At 35.7% G+C, this 17211-nt stretch overlaps 2 protein-coding genes across 2 annotated transcripts in view; one reads left to right on the plus strand and one right to left on the minus strand.

The window, feature by feature from the left end:
- Nucleotides 1-17211, minus strand: part of atp2b1a (ATPase plasma membrane Ca2+ transporting 1a) — a 242731-nt gene that overhangs the window by 114759 nt on the left and 110761 nt on the right. The gene's annotated exons all lie outside the window — the stretch shown is intronic.
- kera (keratocan) lies at nt 5748-15471 on the plus strand. Its single transcript, XM_007259000.3, has 3 exons — nt 5748-5831; nt 9177-10054; nt 11996-15471. The coding sequence occupies exons 2-3, from the start codon at nt 9178-9180 to the stop codon at nt 12163-12165; spliced, it is 1047 nt and encodes a 348-aa protein (XP_007259062.3). The 5' UTR covers nt 5748-5831; nt 9177; the 3' UTR covers nt 12166-15471.

Below are 17211 nucleotides of genomic sequence, written 5' to 3' on the forward strand. Positions count from 1 at the left end.
CTTTTCAGCTGGGATATGTGAATTAAATTAAGTGGAACATTTCAGTAATATAAAACATGCATTATACTCTCAGTGCTGAAGATTATAATAAGCTGAAGTGTTTTTTTCTGCTGTCATAATTCTATTATTCTCCCACAGGCTCTGATGAAAATTGATGAATCAACATTTTTGGAGAATTTTGAAGCATTTAATGTAGATTCTCACGATTTTCAAGCATGCAATTAAATTAAATAAATAAAAAATTGGTTAGCACTAAGGAGCTGATACCCTATGGTGCAAAGACATCTGTGCATGAGAGCGTTACTCCAAACAGATGTGGATTCCATTGTGGAGCCCCATCCAACCACGCCTTTCTGAGACTAGCTGAGCTGTGAGTGAGTCAGTTCAGCACAGGATATAGGAGCTCTTTCATAGCCCACTCAAATCTGCGGGCATCAAATCTGCAATGCTTTTTATTGTATTGTAATATATATATATATATATATATATATATATATGTATTTCTTTATCTTTTATTATAAGTCAAACTGATTTAAAGTTTGCAAGGTCAACACTGAAAATATCTATGAAAAAGGAAAGTATTAAGAATGATTAACCTCATATGAGGACACTAAATTACTGCTTTTCTGAACCATAATACTTAAAGGTCTCAATCCATCATAGTTTTATTCATTTTAATTGTCTATTTATGGTCTCGAGCTTTTGTGTTTTTTGTGAAAAAAAAAAAACGCTCCAGTGATCCGGTACAACACTGCTTTAGTCCGGTGGAGGAGTGGGCAGGGAAAACGATAGGATTTCGGCTCTTGCTCATGAATATTCATACATGCAAACATATCGCCTCTGATTGGCTAAGAGCACTTGCGACACCAGGAGGCAGCGAGACAGACAATAGTTAGAAATGTTTTAAAATATTTTTTGTTTCACTTATAACAGTCTTTGCGATGTCATATGTTACTTTATAACGTGTAATAATGCCCTGCTAAGTGCAGTTCAGCCACTGATCTAGCCTTAGAGTCTCTGTAGTAAAACGCCAAATCCACCGGAGATCCTATTTAAACAGTTACACACAGAGGTGGGTAGTCCAAGTCCAGAAAGTAAAAATCCACCCCAGAATGGATTTTTTTCCTGATCAACTCGTTTTTCTGAATATTTCCTTTTACTAGCAACTGCAGACAATGGAGGTTGTGGAAGAGTTTCATGTGCAGAATCATAAACAACTCAGAGAGACCTACTGTATTTCACAAAGACCCTTTGACCTCATATGGAGACACTTCTGTATCATATAGTGATCTCTTGACAACATTTCACACTCAACTGATTGAAAACAAGAGGGTGGGAATCCCAGTCAAAGGTTTCTACAGCCAGTACAGACAGAAACATGGGCCAGGTACACAATTCTCATCCAATTTAATGTTTGAAACTATTTCTATTATGTTCATTTACTCCCTGTCGAAAGATAAAGGTTTGTGTTTTGGATTAATTGGGTCCTACTGATCCCAAATGGCAAGGACAGATTTTAAATGTTAAAATAAAGTACAGTCCCCAAATACGGACATTGTTTTTTTTTTTGCTTGTTAGGTCCCAAATTAAAAATGCTCACCAAGCAAAAGTCCAGGTCTCAGGAGGTTAATAGTGGGCATGAAGCATGTCCTGAGATGTTCAACAAAGGAGACCATGCCAACTGACCCCATTAAATGCAAAATGCAATAAAGTTTTAAAAGCAATATCAACAAACAATTACCTACAAAAAAAAACATGTAAGAGAGAGAATTTATTGAGACACCAATTCAGTACTTCTACAAATTTGCCTTTTTAACAAAAAATCTAACTTTATTTTTTTTGTTTTTTTCTTATCTTAAGTTATCCCTTTCAGAGCTGAATTATATCAAGTGATGGAAAAATATAAGAATGCTGTTTCTGTAAGAAATGCACAAAAATGAAGACTCTAATATTCTACTATAAAACCATCCAATTAATATTTATGATGTTTTTTTCCATTGCATTGGATGCATGTATTGGAAGCATTGCATTAGATGTATTAAATTAGTAAAAATTAGCTATTACTTTCCCTCAATGGCTCTTGCACTACTATTTTTCAGTGCAGTGGGCGAGGCCAAACTACTATTTCATTTGTTTATAAACTTGTTTCTTGGCTGGTTCATGGTCCATTCTGATGGACAACAGCTCACAAATACTGTTATATACAACAAAGGGTTATTCTATTTTTAGCTCCTTCATGACTGAATAATGTGAAAAGAGTTATTAGTAAACGAACAAAGAACAACAGACATCTCCCAAAATGGAGAAATAGTTGATAAAATGTAGGTTTATTTGTTGAAATGTCTCAAATATCACAAACAGCACAGTTTTAGCACGGGCCTAATTGCTCTACAAGCACTTAATGACTTTATACTGTAAGCTCTACACTCTATACTGCCATTTAAAAGATACCAAGAGTCTGAATGTGGCCGTGCTCTTCAAGACTTCCTGTTGATAAAGGTTTTAGACTGTGCTGTAGGATTAAGTAGATGTTCACCTCATTACATTGGTACCTTTTCTGGTACACCATCCACTGGCTCTATTGTCTAATAGTGCCATCCTAGACACTACGTGCTGGATAAAGGATTTGGATTGTGGGTAATCGTGGATTAGGATCCTCCTCATGCTTTGAAAAGCCAGTTATATGGGATTAAGGAGGCCTTGCACTGTTTAAGTGGCATAAAAGGAAATGAGAACAATCCAATGACAAAATGAGATTTGCTCGGAGCTGTCTATCACACTGTCTCATCAGAGGTCAGAGCTGTCCCATTGCTTTGTAGACTCTGTGAGATAATGTAGAATCTTTACTAGATAAAACGTAGTGCATTAGTTGATATTATTGGTTTCATTATATTATTCAGTAAGGTCAAAGTTACTAGCATGAGCTTGTTTAAGAAAACCAAATAAAACGATAACGTAAGGCTTCAATGCGGTTTTTAAAAAGAAAAATATTTTTAAAAATCAATCACATACAATTCTAACGAAAAACGTTCTGATGAGTGTCTGTTTATGGACAAAAAACAAAAAAGCCAATTGGCTTGCCAATCATTTGTGCCGAAAGCATAGAATGGTCCTCATGCTAGTGGCTCCCTCTTGATATGGAGATCTGCGCAAGTGCAGTAGCCACACTAAGCTGAAAAAAGCATGTTTTTGTGCATTGTTGAGCCGTAATCGGCAAAATAATCGTGTAAATATGCTGTTAACATGGTAATCTGACCATGTAATCGGTTTTCAGTATTTTAGTCTCTCCTCATTCAAACAGATAGGAGGCTGGTCTTAAGTGACTCTAGAAAACTGCTTGCTGGTATTGCAAAGGCAAAATTGTTCAAAAAAGTAATCTGAATTGACTATAAGAACTTTGCCCAAGTTTATCTGTCTCTTGTTGGTGTGTTTAAGAGTCTAGCAGGCTCTAGCAGCCGTCTATAAAACAACCAACCCACCAGAGACATCAACTATATTGATGCTACTTTCTTCAAGGCTTAATTTTTCTTCAAATTTTCCTATATATATAAAAAAAATATATGCCGTTTTTTTATAGGAGCTGTCTATCACACTGTTTTATCAGAGGTCAGACCTGCCCCATTGCTTTGTAGACACGAAATAAAACATAGTGCAACGATTGATTTTATTAGTTTTATTATTTTATTCCATAAGGTCAGAATTGCTCGCATGAGCTTGTTTAAGAGAACCAACTATGAATTTATTTGATAAAGAGCATTTAATATGAAAGCGATAACATAAAGCTTTAATACTGCTAAAGAAATATATTTTATTAAGTGGCTGTTTATGTATAAAACCCCGCCCTTTAACAAACAAGCCAATGAGTGTGCTAATCAGTTGTACCCAAAGCATAGGATGGTCGGCATTCTGTGGAGATGTGGTGATCTGTGCAAGTGCAGTAGCCATACTACGCTGGTAAAAGCATGTTTTGGTGCATTATTGAGCCATATTCTGCAAGATAATCAGATATGTTTTCATAGATTGTATTAGTGATTTAAAATATGCTGTTAAAATGGTAATCTGATCGATGGCTAGTCTTGAGTGACCCTAGATAACTGCATGCTCGCATTGCAAAGACATTGACCACAGAATAAACTGACTTGACTAAAAGCACTTTGCCCAATGTCTCTTGTTGGACTTGTTGACCAGTCATGTTGTTAGTTAGCACACTGGCTAATCTAGCAAGCTACCTATCAAACAACCATCCTACCAGAGACATTAAGATTAACCCCTTGAACTCTAGGCTGGTTTTATGTGTTTTTTCTCCGTTTTTGTTTCCAGTTTCTCTTTTTCAGGTCTTATAACACAGTAGTTATATCAGACAGACACATGCCCTGATCTCTTTTACTCCAGAGGACATACGGCTGCTCAAAAATATCATCATTTAAAATATAATAAAAGGAAGCAGAATTGTTATATTTTCCTGGAACTGATCATGTTTTGGTCAAAATCCTACCACGCACCTGTTTTTTTATTATTATTATTTTTGAATGTATAGACTTTAAATATACCTAAGATATCTTTTCAAAAATGGTGAGACTAGAGTGTTTATGAGTTGAAAGTATAAGAACATTGATGATATATAATTCATTACATGGCTTATTAATTATTACTTTGATAAAATACATATAGAAACAGCATCAGACGGATTTATTTATTTTTCTTGATAATCAATAATCACACCTCTAGAATACATGTAGATACTAAAAACCTGACACTCAGAACAGCCTATGCCTTTCAGTATTTTGATCATCAGGACACACAAAGAAAACTACAGTATATGCAACAATGTAAACTTTTTAGTCTAAATAAATAAAAACTTAGTTCAGTGCAAAATAACTACTTAGTAAAAATGTGCTATTGAACTATTTTTAGAAAGAGTATGTTACGCCCTTTCTAAAAAGATATGGATTATGTTTATGTGTGAAGGGATTTCTGAGAATTTAAGCTAAGAACACAAGGTCCAATTTTGGATGTAAAATCCGTCCGTAGGGTTCTAAGGGTTCTAATTTTTCCTATGTATGCATAAAGACACATCATATAAAACTTGAAAGGAAGAAACACCAGTTATGAGCCTCTTATTAGCCTTAAAAAGATTAGATAGCAGATGCTGGAGACCTCAGATCCTTCTGTGTGCATTTGTCAGAAAATTTGGTTGGTTCTGTCATTTTAGAATATGATCTTAACTCATTTGTTTGCCATTTGTTGTTTGCTAAAAGCATCACTCCAATGTCCTTTTTGGCATCTTCAATTTAACATCTTATTGAAACTTAAGAACTCTTTTTCAGCAAATCCATGGAAAATAAGGCAGACATAGTTGAGTTATTCCTAAGTAATTGAACCCTCTGGTTTTGGCTTCTTTGGTTATTGACTAGAATAGATTGGGGTCATAGACTCTGCTCTAAGATGCCCTGAGATTGCTTCTGCTGTAAGTTCCCCGCTGTGAGACTGAGACACATGTTTGCACAGGAGATGAAAACAAGGAACAGGTGGAGGATGAAGGGTGTGGTGAAGTGCGGAGGCGCATGGCCTCATTATAACTGGGCCACAGCCCAAGTCCTCTGGTGCCACCCTGACACGCCAGCTTAGACACAATCCAGCATCACGGGATTATGACCCTTGATCTTGAGAGGCTATGATTGGCCGAGAAGGTGTCTAGTGTGTATGTCTGTAGAGGGATCATTCAGGGCTTCCAACACTACAAATACGAGCTGAGATTAATAGAGGAGCCCAGTGCTGAAGCATCATTGCAAATATCCAGGCTTTAGGACAACAGGAAGACGAGAACAAAGGTAGGACTGGAAACTGCAGCTGTGTTTAGTGCTTTGGCAAACAGGGCAGATATATTACAGTATTTAGCTGCATCACTTTGTTGCTAGAAGATATTCATGCTGTTTGAACATACGGTTGGGTGGACAGTCAGCTGTTTTGTGAACGTTATGATTAGTCAGTGTGTTATGCATGTTATTGGAGGCTTCCTCTAAAGGCCTCTACTTGCTACTAGACTTGGGTTCAAGTCCCTATCTGGGTGGAGTTTCCATGTTCTCCTTGTGTCTGTGTCTGAGTCTGAGTTTCCTCCGGGGACTCCTTTGGTTTCCTCTCACAGTCCAAAAAACATGGATGTATGTATAAAAATGTATGTATGACCGTGTGCCCAGATATTGACTGGCACTGGATACAGTCCTCCAAGTGGACGTTGGTTTCTGGTTGAGAGTACGCTGCATGCTATTGGCTGCCGCTTCTCACCAGTGTGTGGATGAGGGTTGAGTGTTAATGGTTGTGTGCAACTCTGGATTTAAAATGACAGTTTTCATGCATCTTGGCATCATGTTCTCCTCCACCAGTCTTACACACTGCTTTTGGATAACTTTATGCTGCTGTACTCCTGGTGCAAAAATTCAAGCAGTTCAGCTTGGTTTGATGGCTTGTGATCATTCATCTTGATGGATCCTCTTGATTATATTATAGAGGTTTTCTATTTGGTAAAATCAAAGAAACTCATAATTTTTATCGCTTATTTTTTTCCAGCGCTGTATATTTAAATTTTGAATACCCTGTTTCATCACAGTACTTAATCTAGACTGATAAAAGTAAAAGGTGGGCCTATGTGGACACAGTCTCTAGACTTTAAAAAGTCTCTAGCCACTAAACCCTAAACTATACTTTTTCCATTAATAGCTAAAATGTGACATACCAGTCTTGCTTATATTTTTATATTTCCTAACCTTTACAAAACTCTTTTATTGTGGTCATTTATGCCTCTACAGCGCCCTCTTCTTTTCAACTGTGCTATACAGTAGGTGTGGATGATGTGTCCATGTTCCTTGGTACACTCAACCAATCAGCTCTCCTTCCTTCTCCGCGTCTAAACCCATACATCACCCAGTGCCCCTCCCAAACAACCCCTCCCATTTTTTAGCCTTTTTCAAGTTTGAGCTAAATGTGGAGTCAGCTAAAATTAGGGGGTTTAGTTATTCTTTTAAACTGACTGTAGACTGACAGCAAGGTGGAACATCAGTTTATGGTTTATGGTACTTTAACAGGGTCAAGCTAAGACTGTGAGGTAGGATATAGGTGGAGCGGCTCTAAGTAACCTCATTACCAGGTGTCCACATTCTCTCTTTGTTCTTTTACTGCTCATGGAGAATCTGAAGCAGTAATAATGAGCTCCATGCAGGCAGCAGAAGCTCAGGATCCAAGAATGTAAAACACTCACAGATGACAGAACTGAGGATAGGTGGATAATTCACTTTTAAGGCTGAAGCATTGGTATCTAGATAATAGTAAATGGATTTTCTGACTCTGTACTTGGTTAAATAATGAAATAGTCATGTGTGGATACACATGTTGATGTCCTCTGTAAGAAGCTGAATCTGAATATGGATCCATTCCAGTTTACCACCCAATATGTTCATGAATACAAGTCTCAGATTGGAAGTCTAAGAAACTTGAGGTTTCTTTGCATTTAATGAGACATGACTCAAAACATGGACTGTAAACTGTGAAATGGGTTCTTAGATTAAAATCTAAACAAATTATTTGCATAATAAAATGATCAAATTAAATAAAGTAAACTAAACTAAACTAAACTAAATAATTGGAATTATTGTAACAATTTATTTTGGTTCATTTGAGTTGGTTAAGTTCAATTCAGTTCAATTGCTTGTTATTACATTTTTATAGTGTAGTAATTTGGAAAAATGGTACAGCAGGTTTTAATGCCTTAATTTATATAAATAGATAAGTTATGTGTGTGTGCCATAAATATCACCCAACCACTTATCAAACATTTATTACATAAGCTTTATGATATTTGATGCATACAGAGACTGAAGTTATTATTGCAATCTTGATTATTATGTACTTAATTTATATGTTTTAATAGTTCATTTACCTTAATTTTACTGGATTAAAAACAGACAAATCAAATAGATGTAATAAAACGTTTTGGAAAAACAAATTGATAGATAATCCTTTGAAATGTTCCTGAAAATGATCTAAATTTACTGCAGGATCTGATGCAATGTCCCAACTCATGAACTGTGACTTTTCTTGATTGAATTGCTGCTGTGATTTACTGCCAGGTCTGATGTCACCATTGTCTGAATGGTAGAGCTAATCATGATGTCATTCTTAAGGCAATTAAAAGTGACTTGGCAATTTATCCTGTATTTAAGAGGATTAGTTCATTCAGGGAGATCAGTGAGGCATCAATTCTCTCAATACAGAAGACGTCGATGTTAGCTCTGGCCTTGAACATGTTTCTAGTCTAATATTAAGCCTAGTCCTTTCTTTAAAGAAAACAATGTTTTAAAAAATGTTTCTATAAATGAGCAAAAACACATCATATAAAGCACTGTTGAATAGGAAAATTATAAGAACCAAAAGATCTGAAAGACCCTTGTGTGTGCAATTTGTTGGAAAAATTTGTTTTTGAATATCATCATAGTTCATTTATTTGTCATTTGTTGCTAAATTGTGGTGATAAATCATATCCATGCTTAGGAAATAAATGGTGAATACTAGTGAACTTCTAGAGTGAAAATCGTGTATAGCATCACTCTAATGTCCTTTTTGGCATATCTTTACGGCAATTCCGGACATTTATGGAAATTTCTGGACATTTATGGAAATGTACGAAAATTAACGGAAATGTACAGAAATTTCCTAAAAAAAACCCTCCACCCTCAAAAGTGGCCCTAAAACTACTAAAAAATATCAGTTTTACAAAAGCAATACCAGGTATCGCTCCAAAAAGCACAAGTAATGTAATTCAATTCTTATGATCCTGCAAAATTCTACGTTTCCCTGTCAAACACTGGGGGATGAGTAGCATTTAAAAATCGCAAATAGAATAATAATAAAGCAGACGTGGTTGAGTTATTCCTAAGTAATTGAACTCTCTGGTTTTGTCTTCTTTGGTCATTGACTAGAATAGAATAAGGTCATAGTCTCTGCTCTAAGATGCCCTAAAATACTTTCTTAGTTTTCTGCTGTGTGACTGAAACACATCTTTGCACAGAAGATGCATTGTAGGACTCCATCTAGAACAAACCTCAATCCACCCCTGAGAAACTAGATGTTTGGTCAGTTGACTAATCTTTGGCTCTCTTTTGTATATCTCTTTGTTTCAACAGGATGAGCTTCTTCAACATGGAGCTGTTCTTCTCTACACTGGCAGTCCTTCTGCTAGCAGTCTCAGTGAGCCCTCAGGAAATGGCTTATGAACACATGCTCGCCCAGCTGCAGGCCTGTCCCAAAGAGTGCCGCTGTCCTCCAAGCTTCCCCAACGCTGTGTACTGTGATAACAGGGCACTGAAGCGCATCCCCAAGATCCCTCCTTTCACCTGGTACCTGTACTTGCAGAACAACCTCATTGATGCTCTCGCAGCGGACATCTTCAGTAATGCCACTCAGCTTAAATGGATCAACCTCAACCGCAACAAAATCTCCAACGAAGGCCTGGAGGAAGGAACCTTCAGAGCTCTGTCCAGTCTGGTGCATCTCTACATGGATGACAACCTGTTGACTGCTGTACCTTCTCCTCTACCGCCAAAGCTGGAGCAGCTGCACTTCTCCAGGAACAAGATCTCAAAGATCCCACCGGGAGTCTTCATGGGATTGGATCGTCTCACCCTGCTGGACCTGCAGGGAAATAAACTTCAGGATGATGCAGTAACTGAGGTTAACTTTAAAGGTCTTAATAATCTAGTTCAGATCAACCTGGCAAAGAACCAACTGAACAACATGCCTCCTGCTCTGCCTGCTACCACGACTCAGCTCTACCTGGATGGAAACAACATCGAGAAGATCCCTGCTGAATATTTCAAAGGACTCCCGAAGATCTCTATCCTGAGGCTGAACCGCAACAAGCTAGTCACCGGAGGCTTCCCAAATAACATTTTCAACATCTCTAGCATGCTGGACCTGCAGCTTTCCTACAACAAGCTTACAGAGGTTCCAGTTATTCCTTCTGGACTCGAGCATCTTCATCTTGACCACAACAATATCAAGAGTAAGTACATATCAATGCATTTTCTGTATGTCTATTACTGGAATGGATTGGTCACGTATTTTTAAAATGCATGCTCTTAAAAATCCATGTTGACTTGCATCAACTTGAAAATCATGAAGTTTCCATAATCAGATTTAAAGGCAAACTAAAAAAGAAGGAAAGCTGTAGGCTTTAATAAATTGCATTTTTTCCATAGAAAAGGCTTCATCAGGCAACCTAATGGGTTCTCCTATAGTAATGATTCTCAACGCTGGTCCTGAAGGATCTCAGACCTTCTCATTTTAGCATTTTCTAGCTTCTACCAAAAACTACATTCAACTCAGGAAGCTTTTGGTAATGATCTGATACGCTGGATTAAGTGTGTTAGAAGTAAAAGTAAGAAAGTAGTGAACACTAAATGTGAAGAGTGGAGGATTCTCCAAGACTAGGGTTGAAAACCACTACCTGATCACTTGTGGGGCTGATTAACTCTGATTGGCTTGTGGGTCTGGTAAACTCTGGTTGGCTTCCTGAAGTGCCCCAGTCCTGTCACTAATTTCATCTTTGTATATAATTTTGTACACTCAAATATAAAATGTGCAAATCTCAATTTATATATGGATAGACGCAAAAAAGAGATTCCAGAAGCGGAGGATTTTTAATCAATCAATCAATCAATCAATCAATCAATCAATCAAATCAACCTTTATTTTATTTTTAAAGGAGTACATTGAGGGCAACTGTGCAGCTGAGCTTTTACAGTATAAAAGGGATGGAAAACATTAGATAAGAAATTAAAAATCGGAAAAAAATACACATTTTAAATAAATACATTTAAAATAGATTTAAAAAATAAGAAAATGTAAAAGAATGACCATACATAATGACACATTCAAAATAAAGAATTCATAAAGTTTAAAATAAAATAAATTATCGCATAAAATGATAAGAACGATAAGAACAGTAAAATGAATAATGTACTAAGATCATAAGAATTCTTAAAATGAATAACAAATAAATAAAAAGAACAATACAAATTTAAATAAGAGAAAGTATAAACTTAGTCAAAATGATACTAAAAAAATATTTTTTCTAACTCAAACTCATTGGCATTGGCTCATTTTTTTGTGAAAAACATATATCAAAACACATTTTCGATAAACACACACAGTACACCCCCCCCCCCCCTCCCCCCCCCCACACACACACACATTTATATTACACACAGTATGTTTGGCCAAGGGCTAATAAACATTGCTTCATTTGTAAATTTGAAACTAAACAAATTTTCTATTTTTCATTTTCTTTCACATTTTATTAAAAAACTAATAAAAAAAGAGTAGCACTTTTTAAAAGAAATGTAACATAAGAAAGGTAAAGGGCAAATATTAACCATGTAAGCTGTTTATATTGCTTGCAATTTAGGTGAAGCGAGCATGTGTAAAGCATTTTAATGTAAAATTGCTTAATTTTGCTGAATTAAATACAAGTAACAAAGTAAACGAGTAACAAAAATATGAACACCACACAAGGGTTAAGTTTTTAAGAAGTTTAGAAAATCCACAAAAATGTAGAAACAAAAAACTGTCAAACTCAAATAATTTTAAAATAACTGCAAAAAAAATAGTAAGTAATAGTAATAGTTAAAATATATGTTTGATATATTTGTTTATGTTTTGTATTTGCAACATTTGCACATATTTTGATAACAGTTTATTTTATATACAACTTTAGGTAAAACAAAAAACTTAAAATTAACATATCTCCAGAGATTTTACTATTCAAGTTTTTTTTTAATGACATTTAAGTGTTTGATTTTGGTGTAACTGGTGAAATAATACTTGGCCCCTCTCTGAAAAATCTCCGATCCATCACTGTGCCTGATAGGAGCTTAATACAATGAATAAAACAAAAAAAAACATTGTTTTACCAAAAGTCTTGTGTTCTTTCTCTCTCCTGCAGATGTGAATGGCTCTGATATTTGTCCTGTTCCTGCTGCGATGCTCGATGATTATTTTGAGGAGAGAGGACCTAAACTCCGCTACCTCCGTCTGGATGGCAACGAGATCAAGCCCCCGATCCCCAGAGAGCTGATGGTCTGCTTCCGTCTCCTCAGAGCTGTAGTCATATAAATCCAGAACCACATACTATTCTAGACTAAATCGTCCAGAAAAACAAAAACGAGAGAACTGAGAATAAAATAACTGAGACCACACAAATGATCCAGAGCAGAAAGACAGTAGTGAATCATTTCTAGCAACAGCCAAAATTTGATGGTAAGTGTTGCGTTCTCGCCCTGTTTCCTGTCTTTTATGGTCTTTTTTTCGTGTTTATTTTCTTTTCTCCTCCGTGCCTAGGTATGCCTGAGTATTGTTTAACAATAAATAAAAATAAGAGAATAATCAAGAAATAAAGCAAAATAAGCTAAAATAACAAGGAAACACTGAGTACACTTAAGCCCTATCTGGATGGAATCAGTTTCTTAAGGGGTCCTGGGGTAATTTTCTCTTTTATGGAGGATCCTCTATGATTTTATTCCCATCCAGAACCATCATGTATATATTTTTCTCAGACGTCCTTTAAGAAAATTTCCGACTAAATTATCTACTGTTTTTCGCTGGGTATTTTTAGTCCCGTCTGGACACACATCTCTGAGTTTCTTCTCCTCGCATTTAATAAAATAGCTATTTGTCCACTATCACACACCGTAAATACACTTTGGGTGAGTTTCCTTGGAGATCCATGTAAAACAACAGCGAGTGGAAATGGAGGAGCTACTGAACGCCATGTTATGTAATCGAGAAAGCCTACAAAAAACTCACTGGTCCTGTTTTTTTTATTGCAGTCCAGATGCAAGAGTTTTATCACTAAGTAGAAGTTTGAAATATATATTTTTTTTACAGACGTCCCCCTGAGAAACTAATCCCGTCCAGATAGGGCGCTTTTGACAAAAAAATCAAAGAGACGTGCAACCATATTGACGTTAAACACACTTACAAGAACACAGACACAAAAGGGCTTTATATGTATACGCACAGAAAGAGATAGAAAACAAGAAACACCTGGGAACCGGTAACAAGGGGGCGGAGCTACAGATAGTCAGGAAGGGAACACACAGGGCCATGTGCAGAGGAGCACATGGGATAAAAACACACTCAGGCATGGAGGATAAAGTTAAATAAACATGAAAAAAGATGAGAAAAGGCAGGAAACAGGGTGAGAGCGTGACAGGAAGAATGATAGGATCTTCTGATAACTCTTGCACATGTTCACAGCTGTTCAGAGATTCGTTTGTAGACAGTTTCTAATGTGACTAATGTGCTGTAAAACCGCTGTGCCTTCTTCTTTTAATTCTAGATCACAGGTTTGTACAAGGGGAACTGCAATATCTGTAGTTTTTAATTATTTTAAGTATCCTTAACATAAGCAGCATTGTTATTTATTTTTCATTTATCCATTAAAGCAGGTGATCTGCTCATATCATATCAGCCACCTTCAGCTGATTCTTCTTCAGTTCAGCCATATCATGTTGCTGTATTGGATGGTGACTTTTTAATGGAGCCAAGATTATGCTGAAAAGCATTTAAAAAGCATTTTTTTGCAGGATATTTTATATGGTAACAATTTATGTGGATGATCCCTTTTATGGCCTTGTTGATGCTCAACTAACAATTAACTGAATGTCTATTAAATGCAACCTTAATTATTAATCAACACTAAAATTTAACATTAACCTAAACTTTAAATCCAACCCTAAACCCAGTCCTAAAATGTTAAGATTAGAGTGTGGGTTGGAGTTGCATTTAGAGTTACATTCAATAGAGAATCAATTGCATTTAATACACTGAAAAAAATGATGAGGAAAATTTACTTCAACTTTCTGCATTTGCTTTTTTTAAGTAAATATAATTTCAGATAAATTTAAGTAAATTCAACTCGGTTTCAAGACTTAAATGTTACACAGAGTAAATAAGTGAACTGAACTTCAGTCAATCCTTTCTTTTAGTAAACTTTACTTCATTTATTTTACTGAATCAATCCTTTCTTTTAGTAAACTTTACTTTATTTATTTTTACTGAATCAATCCTTTCTTTTAGTAAACTTTACTTCATTTATTTTACTGAATCAATCCTTTCTTTTATTAAACTTTACTTCATTTATTTTTACTGAATCAATCCTTTCTTTTAGTAACTTTACTTCATTTCTGCATAAAAGAATGTATTACATGTCATCCATGTGTTAAGACAGTGTAATATGTGTGTTTTAACTAAAAAATAATAAAATTTCAGGAATTATAATGTATACTTGAGTAATATTGTATAAATGAAGTAATTGTAATTAGGTAATACTGTATGCATAAATTATGTAGCTTACTAAAAGAAAGGATTGATTCAGTAAAAATAAATGAAGTAAAGTTTACTAAAAGAAAGGATTGATTCAGTAAAAATAAATGAAGTAAAGTTTACTAAAAGAAAGGATTGACTGAAGTTCATCTTTTTATTTACTCTATGTAACATTTTTACGTCTTGAAACTGAGTTGAAGTTACTTACATTTATCTGAAATGTAATTTACTTTAAAAAAGCAAATGCAGAAAGTTGCAAAACTTTTTTAAAGTAAATTTTACGCATATTTTTTTTTCAGTGTAGACATGCAGTTGAATGTTAGTTGAATGAGAGTTGAGCGTCAATGACGCCATCAAATGGACCATCCAAGTAAAATATTACCCTTTATATGTATGACTGTGGTTTGCTGGGTCACTGCTTTCACTACATCATTGAGAAGTTTTAAAATAGTTTGTTTTAAGATAAAAAAATAAAAACAGCAAACAGCATGCGTTCGGTTTTTAGGCCAGTGTACGTATGTCACACATGCATCCAGTGGTGGGAACGGGCTGAGCCCTGCTCTGCATATAGGATTTTTTTAATAGTATTTCAGTCTTCAGTTTCTATAACTACATGCAGTATAACATGCATTATTACATGCATGATTTTTTTTTTCATAGCCAACAACAATATTTGGAGTTTTTTTTTTGTGAAGCTATTTTTACATTATGCATCTTTACATCATGTTTATGTTTCATCTTTCAGATGCTTTATTTTTTATTTTGCTTTCTTTTAGACGCTAGAAAAAGGTGCTTTCTAAAATGTCTGTTGTGTTTTTGAGATTAGTATTGTGCTCGTAACTGTAATATTTCATTGATCTTTACGTGGATGTTAACTTGGAATCGCACAAATGGAATAAATGTCCTCTCTGTTTTGTTGTTTTTACACTGCACACCTACTAAAAGCAATGTGACACGAATCCTACTAGTGAAAGAGCAATGTGACAAAAATCTGAAAGAGTCTTTTATTTTATACACTTTTCAGATTGTATTACATAGTGAGAGTTGAAATGCATTGTTTTTTGATGATCTTGATTAAATGACTATAATTCAGCATTCTCTTGTGATGTGGTCTCTTTTTTTAACACAGACATTTTTTTTAAACCATTTTAATTATCATCGCTGTCCAATGAAAAACAAGTATGGTAACACTTTCTATAAATGTTATGTCTATTAGACTCTATATTTGTATTTTTTAAGCTATAAGGGACACCAGAATATGAGGCGTGCTATCAATAAAAGTCTATTTTCTGGTCTATTTTTTTATATAAGGCATCTTACAGCACTTCCTGCTTCCCTCTGCTGAAAACTTTTATAGAGATGCGGATTTCATTTTCCAGCAGGATTTGGCACACTGCCCACACTGCCAGTTAGTACCAATTGGTCTTATATAATATTCTAATTTTCTGAGATAATGATTTTTGGGTTTTTATTGCCTGTAACGTTTAAAATAGATCATTCTGTGTGTCATACATCTAAATGATATATGAATTTCACATTTTTTATTTAATTTATGAAATAAAGCGACTTTTTAACAATAGACTGGTATATCGTTGAACCAACTAGCTAAATTTGACAAATAGGTTTTCAGTAAAAAGTGCAAGACATTTTACAGACCCTAAATGAGGCCAACTAAAAGCATAAAGTGCCTTGATGCATGCTCATATTTTAACTTATTGAAACATTATTTGTTTTTTTTATTTTAATTGTTTCATGTCATATAAATGAGCTTATTATATTAACTTTTTATTAAAAGTCAATAATCTAGTGCAGTAAGCTGCCTTTTGAATCTTGTTTAGAGATTTCTGTCTGGTCTATCTTGCAAAAAAAGCTTCTAATTCTGTAAGATTGTTGGGCTGACTAGCATGTACTGTTCTTTTTAGGTTTATCCACAGATTTTTGATGATAGGTTGGGGACTGGAAATGCTTATGGCCAAATCTGTAGCATTGTTGCCCTGTTGCAGCAGCAGAGTTTCTAAAAATTATGTTCACTTTCTATGTTCAACATAACCACTCGTCATAAGAGAACTTCTTCTGCTTCTTCTTCTTCTTTCAAATAGCTTTCTTTTAACCCACTGATGCTTCATACTGTATATGTACATCAATTACACCTATGGAGAGCAGCTAGCAGTTAAAAGTTTCTTTAAGAACGGTGAGCAGTATGTATGTAAACTTAGTTAGATTATGTGTTAAGTGGATTTATATGCTGTAAAAGAACCTTCCCCTTTACAGAACTGTAAAAAAAAAAAACTTTACAACGTATTAGAAGGCACAGGGGGCGGCACAGTGGCGCAGTGGGTAGCACTTCCGCTTCACAGCAAGACGGCCTGGGTTCGATTCCCGGCTGGGGCAACCCGGGTCTTTCTGTGTGGAGTTTGCACGTTCTCCCCGTGTCTGCGTGGGTTTCCTCCGGGTTCTCCGGTTTCCTCCCACAGTCCAAAGACGGCACGTTCAGGCTAATTGGAACTTGATTGAAATTGCCCCTTAGGTGTGAGTGAATGTGTCTGTTTGTCTGTCTGTGTCCGTCTGCCTTGCGATGGATTGGCGGCCTGTCCAGGGTGTATCCTGCCTTCCGCCCGATGCCTGCTGGGATAGGCTCCAGCCCCCCCCGCGACCCTTCACGGATTAAGCGGTTGACAATGAGATGAGATGAGATGAGAAGGTACAGGGGTTGGACAATGAAACTGAAACACCTGTCATTTTAGTGTGGGAGGTTTAATGGCTAAATTGGAGCAGCCTGGTGTTCAATCTTCATTAATGGGTGATATACCAGAGTTCAAAAGAGGACAAATTGTT

Source organism: Astyanax mexicanus, chromosome 2 (assembly GCF_023375975.1).
Source record: "Astyanax mexicanus isolate ESR-SI-001 chromosome 2, AstMex3_surface, whole genome shotgun sequence".
In the NCBI taxonomy this organism is placed as follows: Eukaryota; Metazoa; Chordata; class Actinopteri; order Characiformes; family Acestrorhamphidae; genus Astyanax; species Astyanax mexicanus.

Bases quoted from the DNA above. Each gene is read 5' to 3' on its own strand.
- kera (XM_007259000.3), top strand. From the start codon at position 9,178: ATGAGCTTCTTCAACATGGAGCTGTTCTTCTCTACACTGGCAGTCCTT. The intron at 10,055-11,995 runs GTAAGTACATAT...TCTCTCCTGCAG, and splicing joins TGACCACAACAATATCAAGA to ATGTGAATGGCTCTGATATT.